The 23295-nt window shown below is 39.3% G+C and overlaps 2 protein-coding genes across 3 annotated transcripts in view; one reads left to right on the forward strand and one right to left on the reverse strand.

Annotated features, from left to right (window-relative positions):
• LBR (lamin B receptor) overlaps nucleotides 1–12073 on the forward strand; it is a 47260-nt gene extending 35187 nt beyond the window's left edge. For both annotated transcript variants that reach the window (XM_084624167.1, XM_084624166.1), the window contains exons 7-14: nucleotides 109–163; nucleotides 3916–4110; nucleotides 5996–6099; nucleotides 6601–6726; nucleotides 6851–7019; nucleotides 10208–10288; nucleotides 10410–10532; nucleotides 11835–12073. In XM_084624167.1, coding sequence (XP_084480293.1) covers nucleotides 109–163; nucleotides 3916–4110; nucleotides 5996–6099; nucleotides 6601–6726; nucleotides 6851–7019; nucleotides 10208–10288; nucleotides 10410–10532; nucleotides 11835–11995 — 1014 coding nt within the window. In that variant the 3' untranslated portion in view covers nucleotides 11996–12073. The remainder of the gene's footprint in view (nucleotides 1–108; nucleotides 164–3915; nucleotides 4111–5995; nucleotides 6100–6600; nucleotides 6727–6850; nucleotides 7020–10207; nucleotides 10289–10409; nucleotides 10533–11834) is intronic.
• A 3075-nt stretch (nucleotides 12074–15148) lies between these two features.
• Nucleotides 15149–23295, reverse strand: part of DNAH14 (dynein axonemal heavy chain 14) — a 476940-nt gene continuing 468793 nt past the window's right edge. Inside the window, exons 89-92 of the mRNA XM_084624945.1 lie at nucleotides 21838–21986; nucleotides 18937–19094; nucleotides 15784–15930; nucleotides 15149–15441 (exon numbers count right to left, since the gene is read on the reverse strand). Of these exons, the coding sequence (XP_084481071.1) occupies nucleotides 15229–15441; nucleotides 15784–15930; nucleotides 18937–19094; nucleotides 21838–21986 (667 nt within the window). The 3' untranslated portion in view covers nucleotides 15149–15228. The remainder of the gene's footprint in view (nucleotides 15442–15783; nucleotides 15931–18936; nucleotides 19095–21837; nucleotides 21987–23295) is intronic.

Raw genomic sequence — 23295 nt, forward strand, 5'->3', positions numbered from 1 at the left:
GCCTCTAGTTGACTGTCATGACTGAACTTCTGTCATGTTGGCAAATGAAATTATTTGAATCAAGTTTTTAAAAAAAATCAACTAGTCTTTCATCCTTTCTCTTCTAAGGTTGTAGAAGGAATGCCACTTTTGAATGGAAGAAGACTACAATACAGAATAAATGGTAAGTGTGTTCAATAGTCTCCTTTGAAATTTGTCTAATCTGTGACACTCAGTTTTAATTAACTCAGTGCCACAGGTTAATTAAAATGCACATTGTGTAGTAACAGTGGGGAAAAGTTAGATGTTTTGTGAATGTTTTTTGCTTTGTGGTGTTGCTTTTGTATGTTGGCTTGTTGGGGGCACACATTCTCCAAGGTCTTCTGTAGCTGTGCAACATGAATAAAGTGATCATTGGGCTAACTCAAGTCAGTTTGTATTATTACCTTTGGTGATTCCATGTCCATGCTCACATTTTCCTTAAAATCACTCCTAATGTAACTAAAAACAGGAAAGGCTATGTTATCTCCTGTCTTTCTTGGTCTGTTATACTTCCTAGCTTACTTCGGAGGCTGCTAAGTAATTGCATAGCTATGGAGACCTACTGTTTTGGTGCATCTGTCCTTGTCCATAGAAACAAAATTTGGTGTGTGTGTTTGTTTTTTTTGTTCCGATAACTCCAAGATGCTCAGTATATTGAGCAGTTTGTAGCTCAAGTAACTTCTCATGGTGATCCCTTCATAAATACTATGGAGTTGTGCAGTTTGCAGCTTTTGGAGGATATGCACATGACACAGTCGGGCTCATTGCTTCCCTCCATTCCCCCCACAAGATCCCTGTGTGCCACCCATCTATACCCTTCCATTTCAGGCACTCCTTACGTGCTCCCTATAACTCCCTACAATGCCCTTCCTTACCCCTTCCTTAACGCTGGGGGCTGTGTGTTGTCCATTCCCCACTCTGCCATATGCCAGGGAGACTGCCAGTCTCCTGGCCCAGAGGTTCTGTTTGCTCCATTACTCCCCCATACCAGAGTCCCTTAATCTCCCCTCATGCTGGGGCTGTATGCATGCCCTCTGTCCTTCCATCATTCTTATTTGTAATTTTTCTGTCTGGAGGGAAGTTATTCAGGGTGTCATACATTAAACTCTGTTGGGAAGATGGGCATAGCTGAATTAGCAGTATTGTGCTGGAAAGCATTATTGAGTGCTATCAACCAGTTATTTGATCTACAGATAATTGCACAGGTGCTTGAAGCAGTTGGTCTGTTAAACAGAGGATAGAGGTGTGTCTTCCCTTTTCCCCCGCTCTTGGTTTTCCAATTTTCCCTAAATCAATAAGGTTCTGGCTACTGATGCCCAGAATATTCCCTGATATTTTAGAATTAACTCAATTTGGCATTCAAAAGTTAATGTGTTTAAAGAGATAGAGAAATGTTATCGAGTTGAGTGCATGCCCTCACAAGCTCGGACAATAATAGAGCAAAACTTTGAAAATAGAATAGCCATACAAAAATACATATGGAGAGTAGGTATTCTGTGCACTATTTACTCTTTCTGGACCAAAGGTTTCCCTTCCATTATTCAAACTTATCCAGCAGAGTGAATGATCACAGGGTCCTACCACCCCCAAGTCCAGCTATGACTCTTACACCAAGGCCTGTGGCAGTTGCAGCAGACAAAGGACTCTGGCTCCCCTCTATCTTGGGCTTCAGGTAACAAGTCTGTTCCTGCCTGCTTTCTTACCTGGCATGCAATGTTTAGAGCTCAAGTTCTTGCTCTCACCTTTCCACTTCAAATAAGCAGTTCATCCTATAGGATCTCTTAACCTAACTCTCAATGCTTTCACATCCCCTGTCCCTCCAAGGACAAGATGTGCTTCAAAAGGACCCTCCCATGTTTCTGCTGGGCAGCTCTGTATGCTTCAGCGCTCTGTCCCCTTAACACCTATAGAGTAGTGTTCAGAAGATCCTCTTGTGCTGAGCAACACAACACACTGCAATAAGACAGTTGCTCACGAAAGAAAGTTTTTCTTACTGTTGAAAAAACAACACTGATGTCCAAACCTCTACCTTTTCTGTTCAGGTTCTTACACTACACCATCATCATGTATTGAGCACCTTTTAGTACTGCTTTAAGAAGTTGAGACAGGTCTAGTAAATGTCAACTAGTGTTGTAACCATGTCGATCCCAGGCTATTTTTATATATATATAAAAAATATCAAATATCTTGGGATCGACATGGCTACATATGCTAGGACTGACATGGCTACAACAACACTGCATGTAACTAGCATCTGTTCTGTGGTGCTTATCTTTTTGTTTTTATTTTTCCCTAGTGGAAAATAATAATAAAAAAAAAAAAAGACATTCAAGCGTAAGTGTGTGTGTGTGTGATGATCTGTGTGCTTTTTATTATGAAGTTTAGATTGAAGAGGTATGTGTGCGCATGTGGGATGGAAAGCAGCAAAGCCTGTGGTTTGGTTTAGTTTAGTTTCCGTGGGAGAGCACATTCCTGGATCTCCCAAAAGACTTTTATCTCCTACACAACTGAACTTTTAGCCCTGTGGTGGATATGTTGCCAGAGGATCATAGCTGTAGATGGTGGTCCTTGTCCTGGAGCTTTAGGTGACCTGTTTGATAATCCAGGCCCAGATTATTACTTGTCTTGAAGAAAAGTACTGAAGTCTTGAACTTGATGCAATATTCTATGGTGAGCCAGTGAAGTGAATAGATAGGTTGCCCTCAAGCACATCAAACCTATGCTGCTGAGGGAGGGGGCTGCTGCATTTTGTATTAACTGTAGGCCAGGTAGACTGTATTGCTGTAGTCCTGTTGTGTGTTGCTGAAAACCAAGTCATTATGCGACCCTAGCCAGCTGGAGGTGGTAGAATTCATTGCTCATAGACATTGCTATGTTGAGAGCTTAGCATAAACCTGGAATCCAGGGTCAGTTCTAAACTGCACACTGGCTTGATCAGTTGTGGGTATGGACCTTCAACCAGAGGAGACTGTGGCTGAAAACTCCTAAAAAATCTTTTCTTCTCCCAGCCAGCATGACCTCTGCTTGGCCTGTTACATGCATGTTGCTATGCCTATACATCAGGGGTGGCCAACCTGTGGCTCCGGAGCCACATGCGGCTCTTCAGAAGTTAATATGCGGCTCCTAGTAAAGGCACCAACTTGGGGGCTGGAGCTACAGGCGCCAACTTTCCAGTGTGCCAGGAAGTGTTCACTGCTCAACCCCTGCCTCTGCCACAGGCCCTGCCCCCACTCCACCTCTTCCGCCCCTCCTCTGAGCCTGCTATGACCTCGCGATCTCTCCTCACCCACGAGCCTCCTGCACGCCACAAAACAGCTGATTGGGAGTTGCGGGGAGGGAGAGCGAGGCACTGATTGTCGGGGCTGCTGGTGGGCGGGAGGCGCTGGGGCAGGAGCTGATGTGTGGGCTGCTGACGTATTACTGTGGCTCTTTGGCAATGTACACTGGTAAATTCTGGCTCCTTCTCAGGCTCAGGTTGGCCACCCCTCCTGTACATGGAAGCCCTGATTCTGCTAAATGCTTAGCTGAACTGGGGCACATCTATACACATGATTAAAAAATTAGATAATTATGTCATTGTAGGTTTTAGAGTAACAGCTGTGTTAGTCTATTCGCAAAAAGAAAAGGAGTACTTGTGGCACCTTAGAAACTAACCAATTTATTTGAGCATGAGCTTTCGAGCTGTAGCTCACGAAAGCTCATGCTCAAATAAATTGGTTAGTCTCTAAGGTGCCACAAGTCCTCCTTTTCTTTATGTCATTGTAGGTATCTTTAAATTTTATTTTTCAAAACTTCACAAAATCATGCACAAATGTAATGAATGACTGCTATACTAAAAGTTATGTCTTTTGACTTGGCTTATTTGTAACTTTTGTTTGTTTGTCTTTTTTAAAGGATTTTATGCTTTTGTTCTGACTGCTGCCGCTGTTGGAAATTCTTTATATTTTGAAATTGAGCTTCATTATTTATATGACCATTTCCTGCAGTTTGCAGTCTCTGCTGCAATTTTTTCTGTGTTGTTGAGCATTTATCTCTATGCCCGGTCCCTGAAAGCACCTAAGGAAGAACTGTCACCTGGTGGAAATTCTGGTAAGTGTGTGAGTAATATTTCAAACCTTTTCTCCCTTCTGTTTTATTACACTTTCATTGTATGAACAAGTCTTTGCTAAGTCAAATCTTAAGTACACTTTAGGATAATTGCCATAATGGTCTGGCTAATCATTATATGTTTTACTGTTCTCATATTTATATTGCAAGTTGAATGTTTTTTAATAAAGATACAGATGCTGCATAGCACCTCAAATTTAGTTGCCTTTTTTTGCATAATGAACTCAGAAGCATTATTTGAAGTATTTTATGTAGCCTTGTCCTTAGAGATGAGAGGAAAATTATTTTTCTTTTTCAGTTTTCAGCATTTGGTAGTCTTCTGTATAGTCACTTTTACACTTTCCCTTGTTTGTTGAAAGCTTTCCAACAACAGCTTGTGGGGAGGAGCAGGGAGAAAATGATTGACTGAAAAACTAGAAACATTGGCAGTGGGAAGTAGGGGTAGAGGAGAATTTCAATGTATTATTTTAACTCTGTTTTGTTGTTGTTTGTTTTTTTACTTGGCTGCATCCTTTTTTAAATCTAGTAGTTTAACTTAGTTTTTGGAAGGATAGTTTGGCTCCAGTGGTGGTTCTACTCATTTATGCAAAGTTAAGCATATGCACCAGGTTTTTGTAGGGTCAGTGATAAATTGGGGGAAAAGATTGACTATGCACAAATTTACCAAATGTACAAATAAAAGTAGATTTTTTTCCTAAACATACAGTTATGACAGTAGTAATTTTGTCTTTTACTTGTAACAGGATGGGGGGGGGGATAGGACTTCAGACCTTGCTGGTTAACTGCAGAAATGTGTGTATATAACACGACATTAAACTGACAGTGTTGCTTCTAATGGAATAGCAGTATGATGACTAACAAGGGGAGTTATCGGATAAAATGAATGAGTGAAACAAGAAAATTATTGAAAACTTGAGCTTACTGGCTTTTTGCTGGTGCTTAGGAGTGAACAAGAAGGAATATGAGAAATTGTCTCAATAATTGTGCTTCTAAAAGTATAGTTCTAATGTTCAAAAGGTGACTTTTTAAAAATGGTATTCTATCTGCCAGCTGAGCCATTTCTGTCCTTCTTGTCCATCTTCAAAAGTTAACAAGAATTCTGCCTTCTAGCATATGCATATACTATTATCTCTTCTCCCACTTCCACCCCCCCACACACACACCAAAAAAAAATTAGTCACACTTTATTCACTTATGTATTGTTTCATTTTCTTGATTAAAACTGCTACATGTACTTGGCTGAAGGTACATTGCTGCTGTCCAGCACAGAGTGAGGGGTGGGGTGGGAACTTCAGAGTAGGAGCAACTAAGATTAGTTAGTATGTAACTTGCACATGGGGGTTGTGATGTCACTGTGTCACAGAAAATGAAACAAGAAAAGGAGTACTTGTGGCACCTTAGAGACTAACCAATTTATTTGAGCATAAGCTTTTGTGAGCTACAGCTCACTTCATCGGATGCTGTAGCTCACGAAAGCTTATGCTTAAATAAATTTGTTAGTCTCTAAGGTGCCACAAGTCCTCCTTTTCTTTTTGTGAATACAGACTAACACGGCTGCTACTCTGAAACCACAGAAAATGAAGTTTCACAAGCTCCTGACAGCAGAATTTATGAAAGAGGCAAACTTCAAGGAGGAATAAAAGATGAAAAATTTCCTCAAGCAATTATTAGGCAGACTTAGCTTATGTTTTTACCATATGAGGGCTCTCACGGAAAATTCCATTATAGCTTTTTTTAATTCACATTTTAGGATTACAGCACGACTTTTAACCACAGATAAAGTAATAGCTGTTTTATAAGTGTCAGAGGAAGGTGGTGGGGAACAGACAGAAAGCCATTACTGGAAGCATGTGCATTTTGTTTGCAGGGAACTTTGTTTATGACTTTTTCATTGGACGTGAATTAAACCCTCGCATTGGAAATTTTGACCTCAAATACTTCTGTGAGTTACGTCCAGGCTTAATTGGCTGGGTGAGTATGAGTACTTTTAACCAGTTTGTTTCACTTGCTTGGATCTTATTAAATATGAAAACTTTTAATTGTGGTAAAGAAATATATGTTTGAAAGAGGGGGAAATGTGCAAAACAGCTATGTATTAGAAGACATGATTAAAACTGTCATGACAGATCTCATGAGAACAGTTTTTACAGCTCTGTCACATTGGCTGTAGCTCACGAAAGCTTATGCTCAAATAAATTTGTTAGTCTCTAAGTTGCCACAAGTCCTCCTTTTCTTATTGCTTGTATTAAGCATTCTAAAAGTGTGACTATGCAGAGGCTATACTTTGTTGAACAATGGCTACTAATGAGTTACCTTTTTGTAAAATTTGTAGGTTTTTTTTAAATAAATGTAACCTAAATCTTGGGTCTAAATTGCCAGACCGTCTGCTTTTAAAAATGAACTATAACATGGTAGAAATAAGTGCCTTTAAATTTGTGCAAAATTTGTAATGAAATCTGACTCTTTTTTTAGGTTTTTATTAACCTGGCAATGCTGTTGGCTGAGATGAAGGTACAGGATCGTAATGAGCCATCTTTGTCAATGATCCTGGTTAATAGTTTCCAACTTCTCTATGTGGTGGATGCTCTTTGGAATGAGGTAACTAACATTCCCTTCAGTGTATATTAAACTTTTGCTTGCATATCTAGTTAAATTGTGACAGACTAATGTACTCATGGTTTTTTTTTTTATGTATTGTAAATTTCCTTCCTGATTTCTCTAGGAAGCTATCTTGACTACAATGGACATTACCCACGATGGGTTTGGGTTCATGCTAGCATTTGGAGATTTGGTATGGATTCCATTCGTCTACAGTTTACAAGCCTTCTATTTAGTCAATCATCCTAGTGAAATTTCTTGGCCTATTGCTTCTGCAATTATTATTCTGAATAGTAAGTCATGAAAATTTTTTACAGTTACAAAAATATGCTTTATTTCCTTAGCTGAGAGAGGAAGGATGGTCCTGTGGATAGGGCACGTAGGAGGGCCGGAGTTCATTTCCCTTCTCTGCTACAGACTTCCTATGTGGCCTTGGGCAAGTCATTTAATCTCTGTCTCAGTTCCCCACCATAAGTTAAAAATTGTGAGGCCCCCATTACAATAGTTCTTGAGCAGGCATATTAAGTATTATAGGTTTACATACACTAAAAAAACCTGAACATATTCTGGGCAACCAATGAGTTGCTTAAGAGGGGATATTTTTTGGCTAGCAATTACTGCAAAGAATAGACTTGTGTTAGATTCACAAGGGGGACTTAGTCACCTAATGTGGGCTGTTGTAAAATTAGGCAAATAGGTAGATGAGTTGATGTACCCCCTGGAAGACCTTTGCATATCCCCAGAAGTACGCATACCTGTGGTTGGGAACCACTGTTGAATGGGATAGTCCACCATCTTAGAGAGTTCAGCACCTGGTTCAGAACCAGTGCCTGATTTTGCATGCATTGTGGTGAGTGGGTCCATACTTTCAGGGCAGAGGCCTGGAGGCACCTGATAAGCACCTTCTTCATTGGGTGATTCCTATACATAAAACGGGGAGGACCAGTAACTATAGACGTTGAGCTATGGTTAGCCTGCACACTTTACTAACAGGTAAATCAAGTTTTGGATCCAGTCAAATCTGTCTAGTGATGGGTAGACCTTTTGCCAGAGAAATCTTTCCACTCCCAGGTAAACTGTCTTTGTGAAGGGAGGGAATCAAGAAGCTCTTCTTGGTGTTTAACACAAATCCATGTGCTCGAAGCAGATCTAGTGTCTGGATTGTTGGACTATGTGCTGCTGCTTGGATCAGAGCTCTGATCAAGATGTCATCTAGGAAGGGATAAGGACATGTGAAAGCCCTGAGACTGGAGCCTGGTTATTACTACCACCAGCATCTTGGTAAAGACCCAGGGGGTGGATGAAAGGCTAAAAAATTAGAAGCGTTTGGATCTGGTATGCAAATCTCAGCAGTCTGTGGTGGCATGGTCATATGGGAATGTGGAGATACACGTCTGCTAGATCCACAGAAACAAGGAAGTCCCCTTGAGACAGGGATGCTACTGTTGACGCTAGGATCTCAATCCAGAATCTTCTTCATCCACTTGGTTGAGCTGCTTGAGATCCAGGATAGCTCTGGGACACCTACAGTCCCCTCCGGTGCGCTTCTGAACAATGAAGTATAGTCTTTAAGAATCTTTCTTCTGAGGGAACTTTTTCTATTGCTTCTATGGCCAGAAAATGTGAGTTTTTAACACCAACTTGTGTTTGATGGGGGTTTGGATGAACAAGGGATGGGGTGGAGCCTTTAGTTTGAAGAAGTAACTGCCTCTCTTACCCGCTGTCTGTAGTTGATAGAAATCATACTTCTAAGAACTGGGAAATTCTGCTTCCTAGATTCAGAAATGGATGTAGGCATATTTGTTTGTTGTCATAGTGGGCTCTTAAAGGTGGTGGACCCACCTTTCGATTTTCCACCCAATCTTTGGTTCCAGGGTTTTCCCCCGGTACCTTTGTGAGGAGGATGGACAAAGATAGCGATCACTGCTTGCAGAGGCAATGAAGTAACTGTTTCAAAGTCATGCATTCTTTATTAATTCATCACACAAATAGGGAGATAACTGCCAAGGTAGCCCGGAAGGGTTGGGGGAGGAGGGAAGCACCAGGTGGGGTGGTGGAGGAGGGAAGGACAAGACCACACTGCACTTCAAAACTTATTGAATGCCAGCCTTCTGTTGCTTGGGCAGTCCTCTGGGGTGGAGTGGTTGGGTGCCCAGAGGGGGCCTCCTCCCCGCGTTCTTGGGCGTCTGGGTGTGGAAGCTATGGAACTTGAGGAGGAGGGCAGATGGTTACACAGGGGCTGCAGTGTTGGTCTGTGCTCCTGCTGCCTTTCCTGCAGCTCCACCAGATGCTGGAGGTATCGGTTTGATCCCCCAGTAGCCTCAGCATTGCATCCTGCCATCTCTCATCTTGCTCCCGCCACCTCTCATCTCGCTCGTCCCTCCTGTCCTTGTGTTCATTTTCTGTTTTCCTGGACTCTGATATTGTTTGCCTCCATGCATTCTGCTGAGCTCTTTCAGTGCGGGAATACTGCATGAGCTCAGAGAACATTTCATCGCGAGTGCGTTTTTTTTCGCCTTCTTATCTGCGCTAGCCTCTGGGACGGAGATGATGGGGGAGCATTGAAACATTTGCAGTTGCGGGAGGAAAAAAGGGAGAGTAGTATTTAAGAAGACATATTTTAGAGAACAATGGGTAGGCTCCTTCACGCTGAACCAAGCTGTTACTATTACCTAGCACGTGTGCTTTCGCTACAAGGTTGCATTTTGCCTCTTATATTGAGGGCCTGCCGGTTTGGTGTGTGAGATCACGCATGCAGGGCCGGGCAACAGGATTTGGCTTGCAGGCAGCCATGATAAGCCACAGTCTTTCGGCTTCTTCAACCTTCATTACACTGAACTGTCACTTTGCTTCTGTGGAGGCAGAAGATCTGGCAGCAGGCTGGAAAAAGGGGTGTGGCTAGCACAATCTAGGCAACAGTTTGAACTGCAGACAAGAGGGGAATAGTCCATAAATATCAGAATTGTGGGAGATTCTGGGGAGAGTGGGCAATTAAACATGGTAAGACTGTAGTAGTATATATGAGGAGAGTAATAAAAAAGGAGGCAACCATGAAATGTTGTGGCCTTTTGGATGTACATCTACTTGCAGTGGTATATTGGGCATGTATTTTCCCAAAATAGGTGTATTGCTGAGGAATACACAGTTGCTCTTGTGGGTTATTTAATAGAAATGTAAAACCCGGCATCATGTTTAAAAATAAAACTTGTAAAAAGGCAAAGTTCTTGGTAAAGATTCTCCAAAATCGTATACTTATATATATGTCTTCAGATACAATATGAAACATATTAATATTTGATACCCAAGTTTTCTTTATAATATTTCAGTTCCATTAGTGAGTGATTCTTGAGAGCTGGGTAATTATAACTATGTGCCTAATGAAATAATCTTCTGATTGCACAAGAGGATATTTTGATGATAGAAAAGTTTACTGAAACCTATTGCAATTATGAAATGAAAATAATTATTTTCTTTATTTTAGTCTTTGGGTATTACATTTTCCGTGGTGCAAACTCACAGAAAAATGCATTTCGGAGGAATCCAAACGATCCCAAATTGGCTCGTAAGTATCTTTTGGCTAACTTAATGTTCAATTTTTTACTACTGTCCATACAATATCTCTCAATTATGTACTCTTTACATGCATTTTAAACGTTATTTTATATCCTACTTTCTGTACGCAGACTTGAAATGTATTCCCACTGCAGCTGGAAAAAGTCTTCTAGTCACAGGCTGGTGGGGCTTGGTTCGTCATCCTAACTATCTAGGTGATATTATCATGGCTCTGGCTTGGTCCCTACCATGTGGTAAGATCCTGAAACTAAAGTGCTTGCTATTAAAAATTTGTGCATGTGTTTTGGCAACTGACTTCCATTTTCTAATTTGCCAATGATTATTTAAGACGCTAGACTGCCTGTAATTAACAGAAAGTTAAATTCAGTGGCGTAAGCCTGATTTGACATCTGGTGTCCCACTATATAACCCCTTTGAACCAGGTTTAGTTTTTGGATAAACTTCTGACTCCTCCTGCTCTCCCTATGCTCTTCTGGGGATGGCTGACTGGTGAGCCCCTTCTTCATTTGTTCGTCCTGGGGCTGTCAGCTGGGCTATGATTTTTACAAATGGAGCTAGAGGAAGCACTTCTTCAGTAGGCAGGGTTTCCCGCTGCTTAGGGACAGGCATCACCAGATACGGGCAGGATCTCAAAACAGAGTACATCCAAATGAATTGATGTGAGAGCAAACACACATGAAGGGGGCTGTGTGTTGAACTCCTGTAGCTGAACATTATTTTTTTAAATTCTAAAGGTTATGCATTAGAATTAGGATGCAGCTAAAATTGAGCAAATCTTCCACTATTAAAAATGTTTCAGTTAAAAAAAAAAATCCAAACTTCAGAAAGTATGGAAATTCAACATTTAGCTTCAAATATAAATTATTTCAGCTTTTAAATATTTTGACTATAGTGAAGTTCACCTAAAGAGCACTGTCAGCAGTCTTTCTTACCTTAAATTTGGAGCTCTAGGTAGGGAGGATACTTCACCTTTGCATTTCCTTGCATTTTTATGCATCTCACAATACTATAATGTTCTCTCAATGCATTTTTCTGCCTGAATCTCCCTTTTGCTTTAGTCTACAGGAAGTGGCCATTTGTGAGCTTTAGTGCAAAATTACTCGCTTTAAGCATTGTAAAATTTGTCACATGTGTACATAAAACAGAGAGAGCAGGTTTACAAAACTAAAACATGCCTTCTTCCTTGTACCTGTCCTCCAAAAGCAAACTATTAGTCTGTAGTATAGACAAAACTGCCTGCAAAATGTGCCATAGCAGTCTTGGTATATCCTAATATTGAGCGCTAGCTAACAAGGTGTTCAGCGCTGTACAAATAGATGCAATCTCTTTGAAGATGCTCACAGGCCAGAGCAGGCACATGCCATACAGTTCGGTATAGATAAGATGTTGTGTTTTGTATAATGTTTGACCGTATGGTTGGAACCCAATACCTGTATCATGACTTGTATTTCAAGGTTTTTACTCTAACTCTGAATACCAGCATATTTTTCTGAGTTTTGCTATATGTACAGTGACTTTCCAACTGTGTTCTACAGGTTTTAATCATATTTTGCCATATTTCTACATGATTTATTTCATCTGCTTGCTTATTCATCGAGAAGCTCGTGATGAACATCAGTGTAAGAAAAAATATGGCCTGGCATGGGAAAGATACTGTCAACGTGTACCATACCGTATATTTCCTTACATCTACTAAGGTACTCCAGGAACTTGGGTTGCAAACTAAGTCTGCAGTTCTAGATTCTTTGCAAATAAAAACGTGCCCCATACCTTTGCACTTGGTCTTTTTGTTTAATTTTTAGGCTTTTCTTAAAGATGTGATCAAACGATGTAGTGAACAAACAAATATGATTATTAGACATAATTTCTCCAAATATTTACCAACTAGTCATTTTAAGCTTCACAGTGTGTTCAATTAGAATAAACCAGTTACCTTGTGATGTATGAATAAGTAAAAGATAAGCAAATAGACAGTTCACAGAACTCACATACTTAACTGACTTTCAGTATTACCCCCTGAAAAAATGTGCTCCTCCCCTCCCCCCCCAAACAAAAAACAACAACTGTAGGCTGTAAGGTTTTGGGGTTTACTACCCAATCAAAATTGTAAGGTTTTGTAAGTTTCTTTTTATTCATGATTACCCAATTTTTCAAGTTAAACTTTAATCTACTGAGTTTATATTTTTTAGAAAAAGTTCATTTAATTGAGCACTGTGATGTGATGTATGTTTTTGTTATATTAAGGGAATAAGATTTCCATCCAGCTCATTTTTCTTCGATCACTTGCTGGTTCCCAGCGGTGAGGAGCTAAAAAACATAGTCCTGCATTCAGTGATAAATGGAAGGTATTATAAGGTGTGGTGTGTAGTACACACTCTGAAGTAAAATAGCTATAGTGTGTTTGCTCTGAATTTTGTAAAATAGCTCTTAATGTACCATAGGATCCATTGACTGTATTATAAAACCTTCACGTTTTTGCTGTACAGTGTTTGAGAATGTGAGATACAATAGCTTTTTTAGGAACAGGGAGAAACTAAAACCATTTCCAGTATTTTTTAAAAAAAATGTTCTTAAGGATTTTGTAAAGTAATGTATTGATTGTCTCGAAAATTAATTGAAGTGTTCATTTAAATATTGTTGACAAATTTTGCTATGAAAATGTAGAAAATATATTCAATCCAAAGTTTGTGAATCTGGCATTACTACTACCTCAAATGTAGGTTTTGCCTTTTATACTGTTGCAAATAGCTAAGTTTTTTCAATATTTCTATTTAAATCAATTTTTATGTGAATCTTTGTCACATTCTAATATATTTTTGTATATATTTGACTTTTTTTAACTAGCATGTATATTTCTTAGCTACTTCTGTCAGTTATGTTCTTTATATCCCAAGAATGGAATTCTGTCCCACTGCAAAGGTTTAATTTTTATTTGATTAACTAAGTGGGTAATTTTTAATAAGACTGAGTGAGTGCTGAAGTAATTTTGCATTAATGAACCTTGGGGAACTAGTTTTATCCTGCTTGTCTTTCAGTTGGTAGCTTTTTCCAGATACTAAAATTTAGTTAGTCATTGGTCTTGAATTTTAATTGCACTGTGGAGGGAAATTAGGTACTCCATAGTCAGGGTTTCTATCAAACTACAAATTTTAAAAATGTTGAATAGTTGGATTTTTTAAAAATAGTGATAATTGAAAAGCTAGTGTTTTTGGTTTTTTTTAAATGCACTGAGAGTCCTTTTAGTGAATATAGCATAACTTGTTCAACATGATCATGACAGCTTCAGCAGGTCCATGTGGTTGCTGTTGTTAGGAGAATATTTTAACACCAAATATTTTGATTCTTGGAAAAAACATGTGGTTACAAGTACCACTCTTTTTAATGAGGTTAAATTATGCTACTGAAAAATAAACTAGCAACCTTTCTACAGTCTGCATGCTGTTCCTCAGAGACATGGGTATATATCAACTGCAATTTGTTCTGTATGCTCATATTTTTGATGTAAATTTGATTCTTAAGTAGAATTTTATACAAACAAACAACCTGTAAACTGAAATAAAATTGTTTTTAAAAGTGGTAGAGTGCAAATTTTGATCACTTATTTAATTGCATTTTTAAGAAAACCGTGCCAGCTGAATCTTCATTTGTATAATACCTAAAGAGAAACAAAATTTCAAATGAGATGTTTTATTTGCCAAAATTTTCTTGGCCTTCACTAATGGCAGCACTTATCCTCTATCAGCAAGTTTTTGGACATTTTAAGCAAAGTTATTTAAACAATCCTCTTCACATTTTTGGTTTAATCAGGAGTAATCCACACTTGTTACAAATGTATCTTCACACTGTGAGAGGCACCTACCACATTAGTTTGCTTGGTTAATCTCACCCAGCCCCAGCTAATGCTGTGCTGTTTTAAGTAGGGGTGGGAATGAGATTTTTCTAACATAATGGGGAGGCTGTCCGTGAAATAGTGCCTTTAATTTTCTCTGCAATGGTAAGATGTCCTTGCAAGAGAAGACAAGAGGCCCAGCCCTTGAATGTTGGTCAGCCTGCTGTTGGGTAAGAAGAATCTGGTACCTAATTCTGTCTCCTCCTGTATGCTTTGGGATGGGGAGCAGTGTTAGGTTTACATGTACTCTTAATATATGTTGGGACAAAGTTTTAATTTTTGTGCATCATCAGTGATTCTATGATTCTATTTGCAGTCTTTTTCTCATGATGGTGCAGAGGCTAAAATGTACATTAATATTCATATACATTTTGTTGAAGTGAAAAAGATCTTCATACCAGATCAGTGGTAAATATAATCTGGCTGCTCTTTTTAAACCTGGCAAAACTGGAATGCACAAGAGCAATTGAAGTAGTAGTTTCTAATCAGTTATAACACGAAGATTATCCCTGTCATTTTGAAGTGGGCTCTGATAACTCCACGCTAGCTGCCACACTTTGGTAAAATACTTAAATTACCATGGATGGAAGTGAGGAATACACTTTTAATACTATCTAAAAGGTCTTCTCATTGGAGCGGTTAACAACTGTGTTCTTTAAACTTAAATCACAGTGCTACTTAGAATGCTTTACTTTTCTGTCTAGCCTATAGAGAGATGGTGCGTAGTTACAGAATTTAAACACACTACTTCATATGCATAATCAGATACCAGGGAGGTAAGTGAATGGATAAAACCAAAGCAGGAGGAAAGTATATGTTGTACATCAAACTACAGATTTTTAAATAAGATTTATTTAACCCAAGGAGTGTGGAAGGTACTACATTATCTTGATAGTATTTGTACAGCAACTAGCTGTCTGACTGCTATTAGTCCTAATGCTTTTGAAACCACTACACTCCCCAGTCTTAGTTGTACAGCAGATAAGATGTGGTTTCATGAACAATAAATGGTGGTGTTTTTTTTCTCTTCTTCCAATTTATCAGTCATCCAGTTGGCACAGCATTGCAACCCCTCTTGTAACCCAGTGACTGGAAGTTCTCATGGTTGGTAGACTAACTGTTGTTATGAAGTTAGTGGACAGACCTGTAGATAACAATATTCCAGCTCTTTGAGGAGTCCGATAAAGTGGACATTCATAATGCATTAGTTCTCTTTGTTCCTCATCTGGACATGTGTGCCTTGCTTGGATAATCTAAAAATTATAATCCAGACACAACAGGATTGTTTAATACCAGGTACATAGTTAAACCAAATGAAAATGTACCCCAACAATTTTTGGTTAGGGGATCTAGTCCTATTTTCACTACATTAGAAACTAAATCTTGCCTTTTCCTTAGCTGACTCAGGGATCAGCTCCAATTCTTATTCATACAAAATTTCCACTCAGCACAGTGCATCTTGCCCAAGTAAGAACTACAGATAGAGGCCATTGGTATTTCCATGGGCAGCCCAAAGTGATGGCTATGCCATCTACAAACAAATCTGACTTTTATGCTAACAGATGGCAAAACCTACATCTTAAGTTAGCTCTCACCTGCTGTGGTAAAAACACTATTTCAGGGAGTGGATAAAATCGGTCATGAAGAAAGGGTTCTTCCAGCACATGTGTTGTAGGGCTCCATCGTGCACCATCTATATATAAACCAAAAACTAGAACACCATTTTCAGGTGGGGAAGATCCCTATGATTAGAGAGAGAGAGAAATACTTGGATTATATATCGTGAGGTAGAGAACAAGACTTTGCTTTTTGGCATCCTTAAGGATGCTGCTGGTAAAGACTTATTAAAGAACATCAGTCATGAAGTATTTTTACATTTATTGGTAATGTTCAGGCACCTATCATTTAATGAGACATCACATGCTAAAAGGGACAAATTAGTCTTCAGTACTCTCATTTTAAAGGTCAGACTCCATATCACAGTAACTTTTTGTAAAGGATAAAGTAACAGACACTATTGCTAAGGAATTTACCTCCCTTTTTGTACATCTGGCCCCTGTACACCTAGAGTGAGTGAAAATTTTCCAGCTGCATGGTGGTTGGCAGCCTGAAGATGGCATACTCTAAACATAAAATATACCCACCATTAAAGGAAGTTGGAATGCCAAATCCAGGCACGGTGGGTATAGTCCAGCGTGAAGAAGGAAAACAAGTTCAAGCAGGAAAGGTCCATGGTTATTTTTTTAATTTATGTGAAAGCAGAGGGGAGCAGGGTGTTTGTGCACAGCTTGATAGTTCCAAGTCATAACAACTCTATATAACAACATACTAGTAGTTTTGGTAGCTGCTTATTCTTGTTTTAATGGGGACTGTAAGGTCTTCAGGGAAGGGACTGTCTCTTTGTTTTCACGGTGCTATCACAATGGGGGCCCCCAGGGTATTACTATGAGGTGGGGCTGTCAAGTGATTAAAAAAATTAATTGCACTGTTAATAAATCATTTATTTAAATAGTTTTGGATGTGTGTATTCTGTGTTGTAAGTGAAATCAATATATTTGAAAATGTAGCAAAGTGTAATTAAAAATAAATACAAAGTGAGCACTGTACAAATATTTGCACTTTAAAAAACAAAAAAAATAGTATTTTTCAATTCACCTAATACAAGGACAGTAGATCAATCTCTATCATAAAAGTTAAACTATGTTAAAAAAAACCCTCCATTCACAAACAAAACAATGTAAAACTTTAGAGCCGACAAGTCCACTCAGTCCTACTTGTTGCGCCAATTGCTCAGACAAACAAGTTTGCATGAGATAATGTTGCCCGTTCACAATATCACCTGAAAGTGAGAACAGGCCTTCGCATGGCATTGTTGTAGCCAGTGTCACAAGATATTTATGTACCAGATGCACTAAAGATTCATACATCCCTTCAACCACCATTCAAGAGGACATAAGTCCATGCTGATAAGGGGTTATGCTCGATAACCATCCAAAGCAGTGCAGACCGACTCATGCTTATTTTCATCATCTGAGTCAGATGCCACCAGCAGAAGGTTGATTTTCTTTTTTGGTGGTTTGGGTTCTGTAGTTTTCTGAATCGGAGTGTTGCTCTTTTAAGGCTTCTGAAAGCATGCTCCACACCTCGTCCCTCTCATATTTTGAAGGCACTTCAGATTCTTACACCCTGGGTCGAGTGCTGTAGCTATCTTTAGAAATCTCACATTGGTACCTTCTTTGTGTTTTGTCAAATCTTCAATGAAAATGTTATTAAATGAACATGTGCTGGGTCATCATCCAAGACTGCTATAACATGAAATATATGGCAGAATGCGAGTAAAACAGAGCAGGAGACGTACAATTCTCCCCCCAGGAGATTAGTTACATATTTAATCCATTTTTTTTTTTAAAATGAGCATGGAAATATGTCCTCTGGAATGGTGGCCGAAGCATGAAAGGGCATATGAATGTTTAGCACATTGGCACGTAAACACCTTGCAATGTCGGATACAAAAGTGTCATGCGAACGCCTGTTCTCACTTTCAGGTGTCCTAATTAAGAGTGGGCAGCATTATCGCCCATAAATGTAAACAAACTTGTTTGCCTTAGCAATTTGCTGAACGAGACTTGTAGGAGGCTCTACATTCTTTTGTTTTTGAGTGCATTTCTGTAACAAAAAAACAATCTACATTTGTAAATTGCACTTTCATGATAAAGAGATTGCACTACAATACTTGTAGAGGGGAATCGAAAAATACCATTTCTTTTGTTTGCCATTTTTACAGTGCAAATATTTGTAATAAAAATAACAATATAAAGTGAGCATTGTCTACTTTGTATACTGTGTTGTAATTGAAATCAATATTTGAAAATGTAGAAAAAAACCAGAAATATTTAATAAATTTCAGTTGATATTCTGTTGTTTAACAGTGCAATTTAAACTGTGATTAATTGTGATTAAGCAGATTAACTGCGATTACCTACCTCAAGGTAATACCTTGTTAGAGCTGCCAATTTAGGGTTTAGTAAATAAGACCATAATCCTTGGAGAGGACTTGTTCTTAATAAATTGCAAAGTATATTGCTCTAGTACTCACTGCTCCTTACCCACTTACAACCCCAAATACTGATATCTATGCCCCCTCTATCCAAGACAGTAAAGAGGTGCTATCCCTTAATTTCCTTGCCTTCTGTGTCTCATGGCTGCGTTTCCATTCTCAAAATTTTGTTGGTGTCTGCTGTCAGAAATGCACTCCTAATTGCTGGCCTGGCCTCAATGTGAGGGTCCAGCTGGGACCTACTAGCAGAGCAGCCGTGGGCATGTTCTGTATATACTGAGGTTAAGAGCCCTTCAGTCTTGTACTCTGCCTCTGAAAGCCCTCTCTGTATAGGTACTAGCAATAGTCAATCTTCTAAGTATGAGTTGGAAATAAACAGAAATGAAAAAGTTTTACTTCTGATTTTCTGCTGATGAATTGTAACCACCAAAATGGGACAGAGGGCAGGGTGGTATTTTCTAGTTCACTACATATTCAAAGCATCATGGTGTTTGACTCAAGTTTTATGAATATGAGTATAATGTTAGTGGTTTAGGAACAACTTAAAGCAAGGACAACTTAAATATGGGAGGAGGGGGTGGAGAATGAGCAATAGCCCGCAGGCAAGGATGTCTAAAAAACCCCTGTTTTAGAACTGACCTTGGTCCCTACCGCATTTAGTTTGGCTTCTAGCTGCCGTTACGGCCCTTACCTTAAAAGCAGTTTGTATTATATTTTGTTTTCTTTTGACATCTCTGAGGTTGCAGTCTTCATCGTGGATCGTAGGAAGCAGTCTATGGGCAAAAGTTAGAGAATCCACTGAGATTCCATTTTGACGAGCATAGTTCTGCAGCACAGCAGTAAGAAACCCTGCAGGAATAAAATACAAACCAACCTAGTATCAAAACACTAAGTGTATTTAAGAACAGAGCCAAGTTTATTCTGAAGCCCACGTTTGCTATGCCATCCCAAACTCAAAATGCTCTGAAAACTGGCATATCATTCCATGAGTGCCATCTCTCAGTGACTTTCAAGTTAAAGCTACTCTGTAATGTAAATATGCAGTAGTGACAAGTAGAGTCTCTCACTCCCTTCACTCCCCGCCCTGAATTTGAAAGTCAAGGTTTTTGTTTTTTTGTTTTTTTTAAACAATTAAAATTTGTTGTTAATACATGATCCAGAACAGCATCCAGCTCAGTACTAGACCTGTGCTCTCTGCAAGAGTAAAAAAAATAACAAAAATGTAATCTGGGTTAAATGCAGAAAGGGATTTAGGCATCACAATACCTAACCTTTAAGGACCCTGCCACTGTGTTGAATCATCATCTCCAAGGTGGCCATCCAGGCTCTCTATACAAAACAGGGAAGCTAGCCACTAAGAAATACTGAGGAGAGGACTGGGACTTTGGCAGGGCCTAGTGTCAGCTTGGGCTTCACAGCCATGAACCCATACCTGGATTTAGGGCTGACCTGGCTTAGGTGCCTTTCTCAATGCTACACTGATTCAGGCAGATTGGAGATTTCATTGTGGGTGAGTGCTCTAGTAAGTTGGATACAGACATGCACAAACCATCCAGACAGGAAAATTCTTGTTCCTAGCTGTTTGCTGGGGCCTGGGGAATGCTTAGTTTGAGACTCCCACCAGGGCTTGGGCATGAACAACTTGGCAGATTGTGCCCATCAGCACAAATTTTAGGTGCCTTGGGAACTCTGCTGGCAGAAACTGTGTGTGTGTGTGTGTGCGCAGACGGGGCGGGGGGGTGGTTCTGAGCATCTCAGTGGTGCCTGAATGTTGGCTGTCAGGGCCTAACGTGGCAGTTAGGCACCTAAAGGCCTTTGTGGAGCTAACCCATAGCTTCTTAGCTGCGCACATCTGGAATCGGCTCTTTTTACTTAGTGACAAAGCCACAATGCACCTAACTGCCACTTTAAGATCAATATTTAGCGCCTCAAAACCCCAGTTCACCTGCTGCCTAACTCTATAGGCATGTAAAGTCCTCTTGGCATCTAAATTTCTGCCAGTGGGCATACACAAAACTGTTTAAGTCCTGTTCATGCAGTGCTGAAGCTGGAGCCCCACCGCCCAGGGCTGAACTGAAGTCGTGGAGCTCTCATAAAGTCACAGGCTCCGTGACAGATTCATAGTCTTATGACTGGCTGCCTTATGCAGCTGCCGCTAGGTGGCAGAGGACACCTAAACATTAGGCATTGTAATGCTGATGCTAAGGCTCCCTTTTTGGATCTAGCCCTAAGTTTTTACACAATGAATTTGCTGAGTAGAACTAAATCGTGATGTTTTAACTGAAGAGGTTTATTCACTGTGATATCCTCATAAGACCCACACATTTTTTTTCCCGAGAGTCCCAACACACACACGTCACATAATGCTAGACACTCCATCTAAAAATCGCAGGTATCAACACTGAGCAGTTCCAAGTTCAGTTCATTTTCATAATGAGGCCTTTGGAAATAATGTATTAACAATTTCTTAAAACCAATAGGGGCATTTATTCCATCCCCTTAAACCTTCCTCCCACAGTCAATGTTTTTTCCAGTCATTTTAAACTTCAACTTGTGTGAGGGGGCGCAGGTGCAATATGCAGTGAAAAAAGTGCTGATGCCATAATACTACAGTGTAATAACCAAATAGCCCTGGCTTTTGTTGGCAGTTAATTCAGTTTCGGATGCCACCATGAGCGGTCATCATTTAATCAGTAAATGAAAAATGACAAAGGTTATATGGCTAAGCTGTGCAATACCATTTTGGAAGCATAAAAATATAAAGTACACACACAAAGAGGATCCACATGGATAGCCAATACTGCTATATAATCTGCAGCCTTATTTTTATGATCTATATTATGCACGCAGCCTTTGACTGCCTTCAAAATAATCTTTGCTGAAAAGTAACAGCGTAATCCAGGTTTCAGAGTAACAGCCGTGTTAGTCTGTATTCACAAAAAGAAAAGGAGTACTTGTGGCACCTTAGAGACTAACTAATTTATTTGAGCATGAGCTTTCGTGAGCTACAGCTCACTTCATCGGATGCATACCGTGGAAACTGCAGAAGACATTATATACACAGAGATTATACACACAGATTATATACACAGACATTATATACACTGTGTATATAATGTCTTCAGTTTCCACGGTATGCATCCGATGAAGTGAGCTGTAGCTCACGAAAGCTCATGCTCAAATAAATTGGTTAGTCTCTAAGGTGCCACAAGTACTCCTTTTCTTTTAGTGTAATCCAGGCAGATTTAAGGAAGCATCAACTGGCCAATCTTTTCCAAAATAATAATGTCTTCTGATTTAATTATTAATGAGGCGAGCAGCATTGAAACTAAGTGGTCAGCCAAAAATGAAGATATAAATTAAATCAAAACTAAGTATTAACTGAATATAGATTGGGAAACAGCCCAAGTTTTGGTATGATTTTCTGCAAAAACAGAAGACCGATTGCCCTGAAAAGGAAGAATCAGTTGCCTGCCTCTAAGACATGAAACTCCCCCATCCCCCAGTTCCAAGACTGAGAGAGCAGAAGATTTGAGAAGAAAAAATTACAAATCACTATTCATTATTGATGACTGCCTATTTACTAGTGTACCTTGTGGGAAAAAAAACCCTGAAAGCCAGAAGCGACTGGGATTTCCCTGAATGCTGTTGGTGGATATGTTGGGCCTATCGCCAGTCGGTGATGAAAATGAGATCCCAGATGTTTTGGCTTGTTTCTGAAGCATCATTAAGCTGTTATACCTGTTTTTTTAAAAGAGTGTAATAAATGCTTAAGCAGGTTTTTTTAACGTTCAGCCCCCCTCAAAAAAACCCTCAAACCCTAGCTCACTTGTTTGAAAACAATCTTTCATCATCATTATTCTTAAAGGCATATGAATTCCCTAGCAAATTTTCTAAACGTCTTTAGCTAAAACACATAAAAATTAGCAAATTAATGGCTGAATGCAACTAGTAAGATCACAGCAAATCATATTATTAAATCAATGCTATTTAAGAGCAGACAACTGTGAATTAAATTTGGCGCTTTGGTGAGCTCTTGTGACTGATACAATGTATTTTATTCAAACAACACTATTCAATTCACATATGGGAGAGAAAGCTAGTTACCTCAAAGTGACGCCAGAGCCTTTCATCTTAAATATTATATAAGGTACGAGCCAAAATTTGCTCTCCTTATTTATGTGAATAATTTCATTGGTAAATAGCTGCTCATGTGACAAAGTCAAGGAGGATTTAACTACCCATGTCTAACGTGACAATGCAATGACTATTTATTATTTACATGAAATGAGATGGTGCTCTCAGTCCAGTACTGGACAAGTGTCTAGAGATCACAAAATCCTTACCACCACTTGCTACTTGTCTGAGCAGGGGACAATGTATTGCATAGAAAGGGAGACTGACCTTTTGCAGACAAAGCTGGGGGTCAGAAGCTTGCATTTTTGCTGCCTATACTGAACCTGTTCTCTAGCTAAACAGAGGACTTTACTCTCTGGAGCTGGCAATCCAGCACCTTTCAACATCAGTGAACATTCAATAAAATTAAAAGAAAATCATGGTCAAACCAAGTATTGACTGGCTGTGATGTTAAAGAGAATTGTCTGTAAGGGTCACTCTTCAAGCAAAATGGATCATATAAGAATTTTTTTTTAAAAAGAATAAGATATATCTAAAGTTTAAAAATCTTTACATGTAAACAATGCTCAAAACATTCTGTGTTGTTTAGTATGAAGACTTTTAAACTTCCACACACATAGATTCTGTTTAGATATTTTCTACGTTATCCTAGATTTTTAACCTAATTATAAATCACACTATAAAAATAACAAGGAGTCCGGTGGCACCTTAAAGACTAACAGATTTATTTGGGCATAAGCTTTCGTGGGTAAAAAACCACTTCTTCAGATGCAGGGAGTGAAAATTACAGATGCAGGCATTATATACTGACACATGAAGAGAAGGGAGTTACTTCACAAGTGGAGAACCAGTGATGACAGGGCCAATTTGATCAGGGTGGGTGTAGTCCACTCCCAATAATAGATGAGGAGGT

Source organism: Lepidochelys olivacea, assembly GCF_965140295.1.
Source record: "Lepidochelys olivacea isolate rLepOli2 genome assembly, chromosome: 3".
NCBI lineage: Eukaryota > Metazoa > Chordata > Testudines > Cheloniidae > Lepidochelys > Lepidochelys olivacea.